Genomic DNA, 12,444 nt, shown 5'->3' with positions numbered 1-12,444 from the left:
CAGAGATATCTTTCCCGGATTGAATTTCTAACTGCGAATCAAGATTTGTATCTATAGAAAAAAAAGAAAGACTCACATGCCTTGTGTGTCCCTTACTAGGGTTTTTTTCTGTTTTCTCTTCACTCTGCTCCACATCTGCATGTATAGATATATATATATATATATATATACAATACTGTGCAAAAGTTTAAGGCACCCTAGATTTTTTATATAAATTTCTTAGAAGTCTTAGATGTTTACTTGTTTTCTGCGTTAGTGTGTCAGTAGACTGCTGTTTATTGTAAATTTTTGATATTCAGAAACTTTTCATTTCATTAGTTTTGAAAGCATCTTCATTTTATGGATTTCTTTGACATATGCCTAAGACTTTTGCACAGGACTGTATATATAGATGTATATTTATATGTGTTGTTACATGTTCATACATTCATGAGATTGATTTTCTGATTTCATTAGGAGTCTGGATGGGATCCACCAGAACCGCCACCACTCCCACTCGCCCTCCCGGTACCATGACCCCCACTTGGAGCACCAGCGCTCCGGCGACTCGGACTACGAGTACTCTGAGGACAGGTAACCTGTTCCTGGGGAAACGCTGGGGATCTTCAGGGGGGTGGGGAGGGACTCTGTGGCTGGGAAGTTAAGGGTGTGTCATAGTAGTAATACTGAGAATAAAATATCTAGTGAAATAGAACAAGCTGCAAGCACACTGGATTAATGCTCTCTCAGTGGTTCATTCAGCAATGTTTTGACCACAACTAGTTTTCATCAGGCATGAATAAAGTTAAAAATGTAGTTATGGGACCTTGATTTCATCTTCAAAATGTAATATTTACTGACCCTAATGGCTTTGTTGTTAAATTATTATATTTTAAAAAGCTTTAATCTTGTTTCTGTTAAGCAGAGTGTGTGTATTGTGATACTATAGTACTAATTTCTACTAATACTACTAACAGTCTAAAACAACAGTCATTGCAACATACTAAATTTGTTATATCATTCTGTACTGTTGAATGCAGACTTTACTGAAATCTCAGAATCATGATTTCTTGGTTTCTCTCATTCATAACCCACTTGCTTGTCTGAGTTGCCATCCTCTTCTGTTGTGTTTTTCGGGTTGTTTTTGATTGGTTCACCCATCGTCATGGCAATGACAGTGAGGTCCTGGAGATGCACAGGTCTATCCGGGGCGGGAGTGCCGAGTGCCTGCACACAAACAGGTAAAAAAAAAAAGAAAAAAGAAAAAAAAAAGACAACTACAACAACCAGCAGTCAGCTTTATTTTATACTAGATGCCATTTTATCATCCTTTCCATCCTCACTATACTTTAACAACTCCATTTTAACACACTTAAAGTTGATATTTCCAATGGATGCAAAGAGAGAGTGTGTTTATCGTAATGAATGTTTATTGTTATAGCTGTTCTAACTCAGTATATGGTGTATGTCTGCTTTTGTGCAACTGCATGAACAGAAAATTGAAAGTGTCACATCATATTTCAAACACTCAGCGTCGAGGAGTTGTAGCACACACCCATAAATTCATGTCAGACACAAAGGAAGGCATTCTCTACTGTCTATCACTAAATGCTGTCTCATAAAAAACACACCACACTGATCATTCTGTGAGAGGATTAGGGAACCGCTCAGTGGCTGACCTCAAAGACGGCAAATCTCTTTTGATGAATTTTATTTTGCATTTGACGTGTTTACTCATAGTGGCTGTATATTTTTCCCCACTTTTTTCCTTTCTTTGCGTGCATGATCTACACTCACACCACCAGGGGTGTAGGTAGATACAGCAACACACTCCCCCCCAAAATGCCCCTGTTAGTAAACGGTATCCATAAAGACATTTACAGGTAAGCTTGCAGCACAAAAGGCATCCTTGCGTTTTCCTTTTCTGCTCCTATCCAGTTTCCCCAGACTCATTCGTGGAGTTGGTGGGCCATTACGTTGAAGCGCAGTTCTCTCAACGCAATAAATGCCCATATGTCTCACTGAGCGTTGTGCTGCTTGTGCTTGCTATGGTCTGACTGTGTGCCAAGTTGCATTGTCTTTGCTGCCGCTTTGACTAACCAAATGACATGTGCTGTTTTTTTTCCCCCCTCTATATCATGCGTTCCTTTAACACGCTAATCGCTAATGTTGATCCTGGCATCATAATTTGCACCAAATCACATCAGAGTATACTGATATGTTAGCATTCTCTTTCTCTCCTCTCATTAGAGACATTAGATTGTTTTTCTTTTTCTGAGTACTATTAAACCAGCATTACAAAGACATCATCATCATCAGCCAGATTTACTGTAATGCCCCATTCCTCGTCTGCATAACCACTGGATAGATAGACCAATCCTTGTATTTCACTAGATTGTGCTCTGTTCTGCTCTAATCCATTTTATGGCACTCCTATGGATATATATATATTTTTTTTTCAATAGATCTAGGATGGTTTCCCCGCCACGTGCCGTCTCAAAGGCTTTAGATCTTTAGATTGTGTTATATAATCAGCATTACATGTAATCTCCCTATATACGTCCAGCTGTAGTGTGTGGGGTCAATCCACAGAGAGGGGGGAGAGAGGAGCTATCTCTATACCGTTACATAATGAATTTCTCTCTCTCTGAGGTCACAGACAGGATGCTGTAGATCTGATGCTTTCTTTTAGTAATTTACCCCATGTGGTTTTGGTCCAGCAATCACAAGCATCTTGCAATCAGGCAAATTTCAAATCTAAGGTGCAAAGGAAGAGTGGGTCCTGTCTTATATTTTCTCCATTTTCATGAGAATCCTCCCTCATGATTGGACATTCACGTAAATTCTGAATGTCTTTAGTTGGGAAATTAAGATGGAGTGGATCGGCTTTTCTATCAAATCTGGATTTTCTTTGGGGTTTTACATACTAGATGCCCAGGGGAAAACCTATTTTATATTGCTGCAACATGTAAATGTTTCTTTTTTTTTTATCTCCCTTGATCATTTGCATGAAGTCTACTCGGTTTCAGTTTCCCCACTTTTTTTTGTCTCTGCTTATTTCTGTTGTTTGCATGTGTCATTTTTTTGTTTTCCTTTGCCTTCCTGCACGCGGGTCCTTCCTGCCTGGCATGGGCGGGGCTCTGGGCCTGTAGCTCCACCCTTCCTGCATGCCTAAAGAGCAAGCCGCCCCGCAGGCAGGAAGGGGGCAGCACCATGCCTCGTAGCGTCCTTACACACCGCGTGCTCAGGTTCACTGATGAGGTCACGGTTAGGTAAGATGTACCAACATACCCACTTCACACCCGACGCCACCCCGCCTCCACTCCCACCCCCCCACCCCCCCCACCTCCCAGCGGATCCACACCCACCATGAACAGCCGTCATCTCCTCCCCGTCCCACGCCAACAAAACCTTTCCTTTCTCTGCGGGTGATAATGCGTAGCAGAGGCTTAAACATGTACTGGCAAATGCACTGCATTAAACAAACACTAAACTCCTAAAGCCTTGTTGCCATTCGTGCAAGGCATTTGACCTGCAAACATTATGTGCAATGTCATGCGATGGGCGGTGAGCCAACCATCTGTTGGTTACGACATTGAAAGTAACTGTTGTCACAAAACAACATGACATGACAAATGACAGACGTACAGCTGCCAGCAAAACACACAGCGGAGAGTTAATGTGAATTTTGGCAGCACAGAAAACAAAAAGAGGGCTACTCTCCTCCTCTCATGTTGGTACACACTCATTCACTCTCTCACTCACACACTTACAAGCGGTCCCCTCTTCCACTTAGACCTGGTTCCCATGGCAACTCACCAACCTTCCATTTGAGTGGACTCGCACTGTATGGCCGCGAGGACTGACTGGCTATGATAAATGGAGATATAGCATCACAGCCCTTACATGTTACTGCGCTGTCTGATGGCCTTCTTTATTCTCTCTCTTTGTCTCTCCCTCCCTCTCCCTCATTTCTCTACCTCTCTTTAATATTACCTCTCATTATCCTCCTTTACCTGAATTTTCTTGTTTCCTCTTTTTTGTTCCTCTTTTGTTCTCATTCTCTCACCTTATACACAATCTCTCCTTTCTCACATCTTATCTTTCATCCTCTGTCTGTCTGTCTATCTCTCTGTGTCTCTGTGTCTCTCTCTCTCTCTCTGCTGCCATGTTGTGGTGGTGCAGCGACCTGCAGCCATCGTTGGACAGAGTGAGGAGTGCCAGTACCACCTGTCTGAGACCAGACACCAACTTCCACTCCCCTGACAGAGACAGGTATATCTAATACACACGTGTGCACACAAACACACATCCACACACACACTATTAATAGAATACTTTCATCCACTGAGTTCAATTAGAAAGTACACAGGATTCAAATATTAGCGGTTCAACATAGTTTAAGGATCTATAAGGAGACAAAAAGCTACCATACACATACGCACATAAATCCATGCACATAACTTAAAATTGTTTTCACTCACAGCTTTCAACTCTATTTCAACTCAATTGCTTTCAACTATTTTCTGGCTATACAGTACAGCTGCTTGATTGAACCATCCTACATTTTGGATTTAGGATGCCACATTGTCACTCCAGTTCATGTCTTGCGTCCCATCCATACATGAATGATTTTGCCATTGGATATTTTGCAGAGCAAAACATCTACCTGCTATTTAGAATGTGGGATCATTGACATCTCTCTCATTTCAATGAGCAAAAATGAGCCAGCAGTGTTCAATGCTATATATTTCACACCGGCCCAAACATATTCACGCCTCCGCTGACAGTGAAACCTGGTACTTTGTACTTTTAAGGCAGACTAGTACTTCTCCAATGTTTTACCAAGCCAAAATTTACAATTTCACACCCTGGACTGTCCCGTGACTCACCAACTACCTTTCCCTGGTGTTCCTAAACTGGGGACGCTGCTGTTCCCCGGCCCTGCGCCCCTCTAGGTGCACCAACTCTTTGCCCCGCAGGACACCCCCCAGCCCCAGGATCTTAGTAGAACATGTCTCTCCTGAGGAAGACAGGTACCAGGCCCGCCCCCTCCTGCTGTTGCCACCTTTTGGAACTTGCGCTACAGCTCTGCTTCCCTGCTACGACCTTCCTGACCAAACCCCCCCCTCCATGTCAAAGCCCTATGCTGTAGACTAGAGCTTATCCAGTAGATGATGGCTGGTAGATTTCTTTTCCTTTTCCTGTATCTACTTGTGGTCTAAGGCTGTGTAATACCTCTTTTCTGTTGCGCTTGGTCTTTCTGCCACTCTCCCTCCATTGTGAAGAATCTTCTCACTTTTCTGGCTCGGTGTATTATGCAGTGTATATGCAGTGTGCAATACTTAGTTATTTGCTTTTACAAACGATCAGGATCAAAGTTTCAGTCATAAGCATTTTATATCCAACATGTCAGTCAATATTCAGTTTTCAGTTGTGCCATTCTGGTTTGCCATCCTCCATTTTGTGTTTTTTGTTTTTTTCCTTCCTGTCTCTCTGTGTGGTTCCTGTTTGCCATGACAGGCAGTCTAGCAATGCAGCCAGGCCGAACTGTCAAAGAGGCAGCAAGAAAGGCCTGGAGGGGGACAGGTAAGATCGATCATTCATTCATTCACTCACTCACTCACTCACTCACTCACTCACTCACTCACTCACTCAGCTCATCTCTCACACCATCATTCACTCTCCTCTTCTCTTCTCACCGGAGGGTTGATATCCATCTATCTGTCACTAGTTGTCAAATCTGGAATATTGATGTTCAGTTGCAGTTTGCACAGTATCTAGCCTTGAATGTTAGCTGACCAACACAAATAACGCTATGAAGAAACACATTTTTAAACACAATCCACTCTGGTAATTGTTTCTGTTGTGTGATGAGGTTGACCTGCGTTCGTTTGGTTTACACACTCCTATTTTGTCCATAAGGCCTTTTTGTTTCTCCTTGTCTGTTATGATTTCTTTTAGTTTGATTCCATGCATACATGATACAAGCGGACTAGCACTTCTAGATGGTCGGGTGGGGGGTGTGCATAATTGCAGTGAGTGAAACTACATTGACTTTAAAACTCTACCACCAAAATTATGAGGTGGAATAACTGGACAAAATATTAAATTCATGTTTGACTTAGCCACTACAGTTAGAAAATCATCAAGCTACTTCCTGGTATGTGGATGAACAGCGCACCAGCCTCCAGTTGGTTGATGCTTGTGTGACTTCTATGCTTGTGTACTGCTTCTACCGTACTGCCTGATGTACAAGCTCACACTGTATTTCCCTCATGCAGGACTTCTGGGGCTCTACATAACATAAACAGCGCATACTGTAATTCCCCTAAACAGTGCACATAGCAAAAAGCGTTACACACAAACTCACAAGCAAACCCAGCTGCTCCTCCTGGGCACCTAATAACTCATGCATCATTTCTTATATGATTTCCATTTGTATTAATTTTGCTGTTTTCACAAGGTTGCGTTTTTGTTTTCTTTTTTTTTTTTGTTTCCTTGTGTCTGCCTGTTGATGGCAGTCGTATGCAACCCACCTCTATCCTGAGGGGCAGTAGGGGGAGAGGGGGCCCGCTGAGGCCCTTTGGCCAGACGGGCCTGGCCGGGTCCTGCCCTAACTCGCCACGGCCGGACAGGTGCATGCTCCTGCCAACACTATGCCTCCTCCTTTACCTGGCTTTGTGCTTGTTTCCTTTCTATTACACTGAGTGCCCTAATATGCACATTAACATTGTGATACTATTTGGGAAGTATTCCGTTCAACAGCTGCCACATTTAAACATCATATCCCAAAATGAGCTCATATCCCGATTATTAGAAGTCAGATATCCAAACATTAGCAAGGGATACTATACTGGTTCTACTGTTCATCTTATACTGTTTTACTATTGATTTATGCTGTCCATCTAAGTTCTGTTTCCATGCTAATAGGCATTATGCATAAAAAAACGGAATTGGAATCAGATATGAAGCTCTAGATATGAAGATATACTGTATATAAACCACTTATGACAGTAATTGGGATATGTACAAATACTGGAATACTTCATATGCATGTGTAAACACACTCAGTGGCACCTCCTTTACTCCTTTTGATCCGTACCTCTCCCATATGTATGACCTGTAATGCTGGCCATCACTTTCCTACTTCTATGGTTCAGTTTTGGGCTTCATTTCAATTGCAATGAATAGATTTATAGTAATATATTGTTGTTTCTGCTTTCCCATCTCTTTGTGTTTCTATATGTCAGAGCACACCCCCATGGCAGCCCCTCCCCTCCAATGGGGACTCCCTCGTCAGGTCGCAGGGGCAGGCAGCTGCCGCAACTTCCTGCAAAAAGCAGCAGCATAGAGCAAGGTATGAGTATACAGCATGTGTGTATGTGTGTGTGTCCTGACAGTATAGCTAAACAGATGATATGACTCATTTCTGTCTCATTTCACCACTCTTCTTTACTGTTCTCTCTTTCTTTCCCTCACATCGTATCCCCCATTCTGTTACTAAACCTCCATGCACACGAAGAACATGTAGATAATAAAGCTGGTGAAAAAGGTAATTCTATAACCACATAAGTATCATTTTACAGTACTTTACCTGTGCATTTGCCACAAATCATGTGCTAATAACAGCTATTACGATCACTGTATCCCCTATATTCCTGGGTCAAACAGCATTTGGAAATACTTTTTCGAGCTTGTTTTAGCTTAGGTGCCAGATGGGTGCGGTTTGCCACATATTACTATACGAGTGCAGTAATAGCAATAGTAATAATAATAGTAGACAATCACAGGAAATAAATTGAAAGTTAGTTTGGTATACGTTTCTATGAGTAACAACTTACCTGTCACTGTCTGACTTGTCCCAATGTGGTAAACCCCACCCACAGGCAAATGCTATTTGTTTGATTCTCAGTACTTCAGAAATGCTATTTGTCTGATTCTCAGTACTTCTGCACCTCTAAGCACCCATTAGATAGACAGCTGATGTACTGTCAGTGCACAGCATGCTCCACCTAGTGTTAGGAACCAGCGCCTGCATCCTCTGGACACTCCCTGTAGCCTCTCTTTGGGACACAGTGATGTTTCTTATTTCTCGTTCCTGTCTGATTTTCTTTAACTCTCTTTCTCTCTCCTTTCTCTCTCTCTCTCTTTCTCTCTCTCCTTTCTCTCTCTCTCTCTCTCTCTCAGCTCTTGCAGTAGAGGAGCGAGCCCGACAGTTGCATATGAAAGTACATTCCTACCGGCCTTCAGCCTCCCACGACCCTGAGACGGACCTCAAGACCAAACGGGAGGTCAGCATCCATTCCTCCATTCATCTATGTTATTTTTATCATATTGCCTAATTAACCGAACCAAACCAAACTAATCTGAGTCATACTGGGCGGGCCTTGCAACCCATTTATGCCAATCCTGGAACTGTGCAGTGTGGACAACAGAGCAGACATGTAAAAAATAGCCATTCTGCATTGAGCTTTGCACCTCTATTCTTCTAACACAGTCCTTCCTCCATATTCCCCTTGATTGACAATATAGATTTTGCATTCACTACACCCCGTATTTGTGTTATCTCAATTTTAGTAGCTGTCTGTTTACTCTCTCTCTCTAACGAATGACTGGATTTGAGCAAAATCATCATCGTCTCTCCCTCTCTCCGTTTCCCCAACTGCCCGTCTCTCTCCACAGATGTATGCAGAACAGAGGCGTAGCAGCGACAACATGTCGGCCAGATCGTCAGACAGTGATATGAGTGACATGTCGGCCCTCTCCCGCGCCAGCAGTGCCTCCCGCCTCAGTAGCACCAGCTACATGTCTATCCAATCAGAACGACCCAGGGGACGACTCAGGTCAGTCCTCATTGGCTAATCATGTGTTCCGTCAAAAGGTTAGGGCGCTCTCATTGGGCAGTGGGTTTCAATCAATCCAGACACTGATAGATATATTTTCTTTTTACTACAATCACCCATTTACATACAGACAGTTAACACATTTTTTTTTTAAATAAGTGTAATATTTGGGTTGTAGAAATCTTACAAACACAAAATCTGAAAGGAAACTAAAGAACAAGGGTGGTGGAGATTATCGGTTCTTGTCTCACGCATGCTAATCAGACTGTGTGTCTTTTCTTTGTTTCTGCATGCCATCCGCTGCATGTTTCTGTCCTTCTGCATGCTCTGTCTCCTCTATGCACACACACACACACACACACACACACATACACACATTACATACGTACACATGAACACACACATAATGGGGAAATGAAAACAAACTGAACTCAGATCCAAGTCGTTAGAGGAGGAGAAAAAGGACAGGAGGATCTCGTGGGGGGTGAACGGTACGGAGGAGGAGAGGAGGAGGGCGGCAGGGAAGAGGCGTTTCTCTGAGGAGTTGAAGCGCAGGAGACACACTGTGACCGGAGACACAAGGGAGTCCAGGTAAAGATCAATAGATCCCAAATGGTAAATCCACTATCGCCATGATAGAATCCCCAAACCCCCAGCGACACACAAGGAAACTTTTTAATGATAGTAATTACAAAGCGATTCCTTATTGATCTCTGAAGGAAAATACTTTTAGTTTCACTCTGGAGCTGGTAGGGATTCAGTGTCTTGCTCAAGGACTCTTCAGCAGGGCGGGTGCTTACCAACATGGATGTTGAACCTGGATCCTCTAGTTGGAGGGTGGTGCCCCTATGCATTTTGAGGGGCAGCAACTCTGTCAAGCAACAGCAACCAAGGAGTTCCCTTAGCACTGTTAGTTTATTCACATGGGAATATCTGGGTGCAAGGAATCAATTGATTAGATTTTTGACCCTGTGTCTCATTTTGTTACTAATTGCTAGAAGTAGCAATTACTAATCTATGTTTCCCAAAACATTGGAGTGCATCATCATCCTCACCGCCTCACCACCAATCAAAATACTCATACTGTATTCCTGCTATGGGTCTACAGTAAGGTTGTTACTGTAAATTCAAACCAAAACTAAGATGGAAACTAGGTGTTAGAAAACAGTCAAAACAAAAATACTAAAACTAGTACTGAAACTAAAATAACTAACTAAACTAAAACTAAAACAGTTAAAAAAAAATAAAAACTGAACTAATACTATCAAACCCACATTGAAAAGTAACTACAACTACGCTGAAATTGAAATACGAAGTGAAGTGAAAATATGAATATGAAGTTGAATACTAGATAAAAATAAAAACTAATGAAAAATCCACAACTATAAAAGCCGTGCTCTACAGTGCATCTGTAGCACATACATGCAGACTTAACTCTTTCTCTTCACACACACACACACACACACACACACACACACACACACACACACACACTTATAACACATCCTCTTGCCCTCGCCCACCTCCCCCTCCCCTCAGCTGACCAGTTGCAGAGTGCTGACATGGACAAACGACCCTATCGGAGTGCTCCTCAGTGGGCCAGGTGGTGATGTAGTGCAGCTTATTAGCTGGCTAATGTATTGAGGTCTGGGAGGAGGAGAGAAAGGGCCCCGTTCTTTATGGCCTTACCACAGATCAATCCAAATAGAGCGTTATAAAAGCACAGCCCCTCGGCCTTTGACATACTTTCTAGAGTCTGACCTGAGAGAGAGAGAGAGAGAGAGAGGTAGAGAAAGAGCAGTAGAGAGAGTGTAAAAGAGAAAGACAGAGAGAAACAGAGTGCAAGAGGAAGTGTGTGTGCATGTGCGTTTGCGTGTTTGTGTGTGAAAGAAAGAAAGAGAAAGAGAGAGGAGAATGAGGTGGAAAGTGTTCCTCTGGCTGGCTTCAGGTCAGTTATTAGGCGGTGGGGAGTATGTTTCTGTGATCAGACTCACAATGAAATCACAGAGGCAGAATTCAAAGACCAGACAATGGAGTCAGTGACCATTTATAAAAATGGCATGTTCATTCAGTCAGTTTTAGAAGGCTCATAATGTGACTTATCTATTATTCATGGGCTCTGACCGGCTAGGGGTCAGTTTTTAGGGAGATTGGAATATGAATTAGTAATCCATTGATGTGCAAGGACTGGCTTCAGGTCAGTTTTTTAGCCAGAGTGGGATATTTATATCTGTATTCTGTGGATGCTTTCCAGTCTGCTTCAGGTCAGTTTGCTGATACTTTATGGAAGTGACTGGATACATACAGAGGAGCAGACACCTGGGGCGACACTGACACACCAAACCCTTCTTACCTCTTCATTGACCTTTTTCCCTTTGTCTTACACGTTTTCTTTGTTGTTTAATGCACATCTCCTCATAATCAATTTCAATTAATACACTTATAAATCACTTGCTTCTTTGTTTGTGTTTATTCAGCATCTGTATGTATCTTGTGTGTATTCAGTATGCTGTTAATATGAAAACCTTGTGTCTCAAAAAAGTTAACCTTTCAAAAAAAAAAAAAAAAAAAAAAAAAAATTCCCATTGATATCCATGCATTTTTCCAATAAATGAAACAAAATGGATTTTGAGTTGGTTTCATGGGCCCTAGGATAGGTAGTTTAAATTCAGCTTAAAAAATGAAAAACACCCAAGTCACAAGGTTTTCACCCCAAAACAGCGATATACTATATGAATATAATATCACACGCTATACATAAATGCAAATCATTTTGCATTTTGTTTCAAGTGTTGTCATATTTTCATTTTTGTGTGGTTCTCAGTGCATGTCTAAGATCCCTCCTTGCATGCGTCCTGTGCCGTGACTGCCTGGACCCCCTCCATCGTCCCGAGCTGGATTCTCCCCTGCCATCCTACCCCTCCGCCGCCCGCCCTTCCCTCACTCCCCTGCAGGGGTCGGAGGAGCGGCCCCAGACCACCCTCCCCCTCCCCGGCCGGTCCCCGGTTCCCCCGGGCCACCGGTCTGTGGATGTCCTGGGCCTGGAGGGGACAGAGGTTATGGGGGACAGGGGCAGCATAGCCAGGCTGTCCTGCAGCACCCTGACCCCCTCTGAGGGGATGGACATGCGGCAGCTCCTCCGAACCCCTAGGAGGCACCAGAGAGCGCTGAGCAGCATCTGCCCCTGTATAGCAGCTTGTTTTAGGAGAAGAAACTTTAATACATGAGAATGAGAGACATTGTAATATTAATGGCAGCCATGGACTGCTACCACTAATCATTGATATTGTAGTTATTGAGTTTGTAGTTATTAGGTATAATAATCCAGTATTTCTCATCATCATCATCATCATTTTTGTGACTCTGACTCTGATTCTCACCTGTGTTAGCATTTCCCTGTTTGGAATCATCAGTGTTTATTCATCTGTTATTGGAGTTGCATGCTGTATCATTAAACGATAAGTCATTCCTCAACCCCAGCCAATGTGAAATGTTACGATCGTCATCATTCCCCCAGTCTGCCCACCTTTTGTCAACAACACTGCTTTGTTTTGTACTGTTAAAGTGAAGGTACAGTATAATGGAAGTTACAGAGAGCTCAACAGTGACATTCCAGCAC

General features: G+C 42.8%; 1 protein-coding gene across 4 annotated transcripts in view; it reads left to right on the top strand.

Annotated features, from left to right (window-relative positions):
• Positions 1–12,444, top strand: part of LOC139656526 (regulating synaptic membrane exocytosis protein 1-like) — a 69,011-nt gene that overhangs the window by 50,326 nt on the left and 6,241 nt on the right. Inside the window, exons 18-31 of one of the 4 annotated variants that reach the window (XM_071534133.1) lie at positions 457–573; positions 1,158–1,220; positions 1,785–1,862; positions 3,132–3,251; positions 4,165–4,254; positions 4,938–5,015; positions 5,503–5,568; positions 6,174–6,191; positions 6,468–6,617; positions 7,233–7,339; positions 7,505–7,534; positions 8,170–8,273; positions 8,665–8,825; positions 9,261–9,416. In XM_071534133.1, the coding sequence (XP_071390234.1) occupies positions 457–573; positions 1,158–1,220; positions 1,785–1,862; positions 3,132–3,251; positions 4,165–4,254; positions 4,938–5,015; positions 5,503–5,568; positions 6,174–6,191; positions 6,468–6,617; positions 7,233–7,339; positions 7,505–7,534; positions 8,170–8,273; positions 8,665–8,825; positions 9,261–9,416 (1,338 nt within the window). Of the gene's footprint in view, positions 1–456; positions 574–1,157; positions 1,221–1,784; positions 1,863–3,131; positions 3,252–4,164; positions 4,255–4,937; positions 5,016–5,502; positions 5,569–6,173; positions 6,192–6,467; positions 6,618–7,232; positions 7,340–7,504; positions 7,535–8,169; positions 8,274–8,664; positions 8,830–9,056; positions 9,093–9,260; positions 9,417–11,094; positions 11,115–12,444 lie in introns of those variants that run through there. The other 3 variants (XM_071534135.1, XM_071534134.1, XM_071534137.1) reach the window with 3 other exon arrangements.

The sequence above is a fragment of the Centroberyx affinis genome, unplaced genomic scaffold (assembly GCF_046629955.1).
Source record: "Centroberyx affinis isolate AG114_WGS23_722 - 3 ecotype Tasmania unplaced genomic scaffold, CSIRO-AGI_Caff_v1 ptg002491l_1, whole genome shotgun sequence".
Lineage (NCBI taxonomy): Eukaryota > Metazoa > Chordata > Actinopteri > Beryciformes > Berycidae > Centroberyx > Centroberyx affinis.
This window is presented reverse-complemented; position numbering and strand designations above follow the sequence as displayed.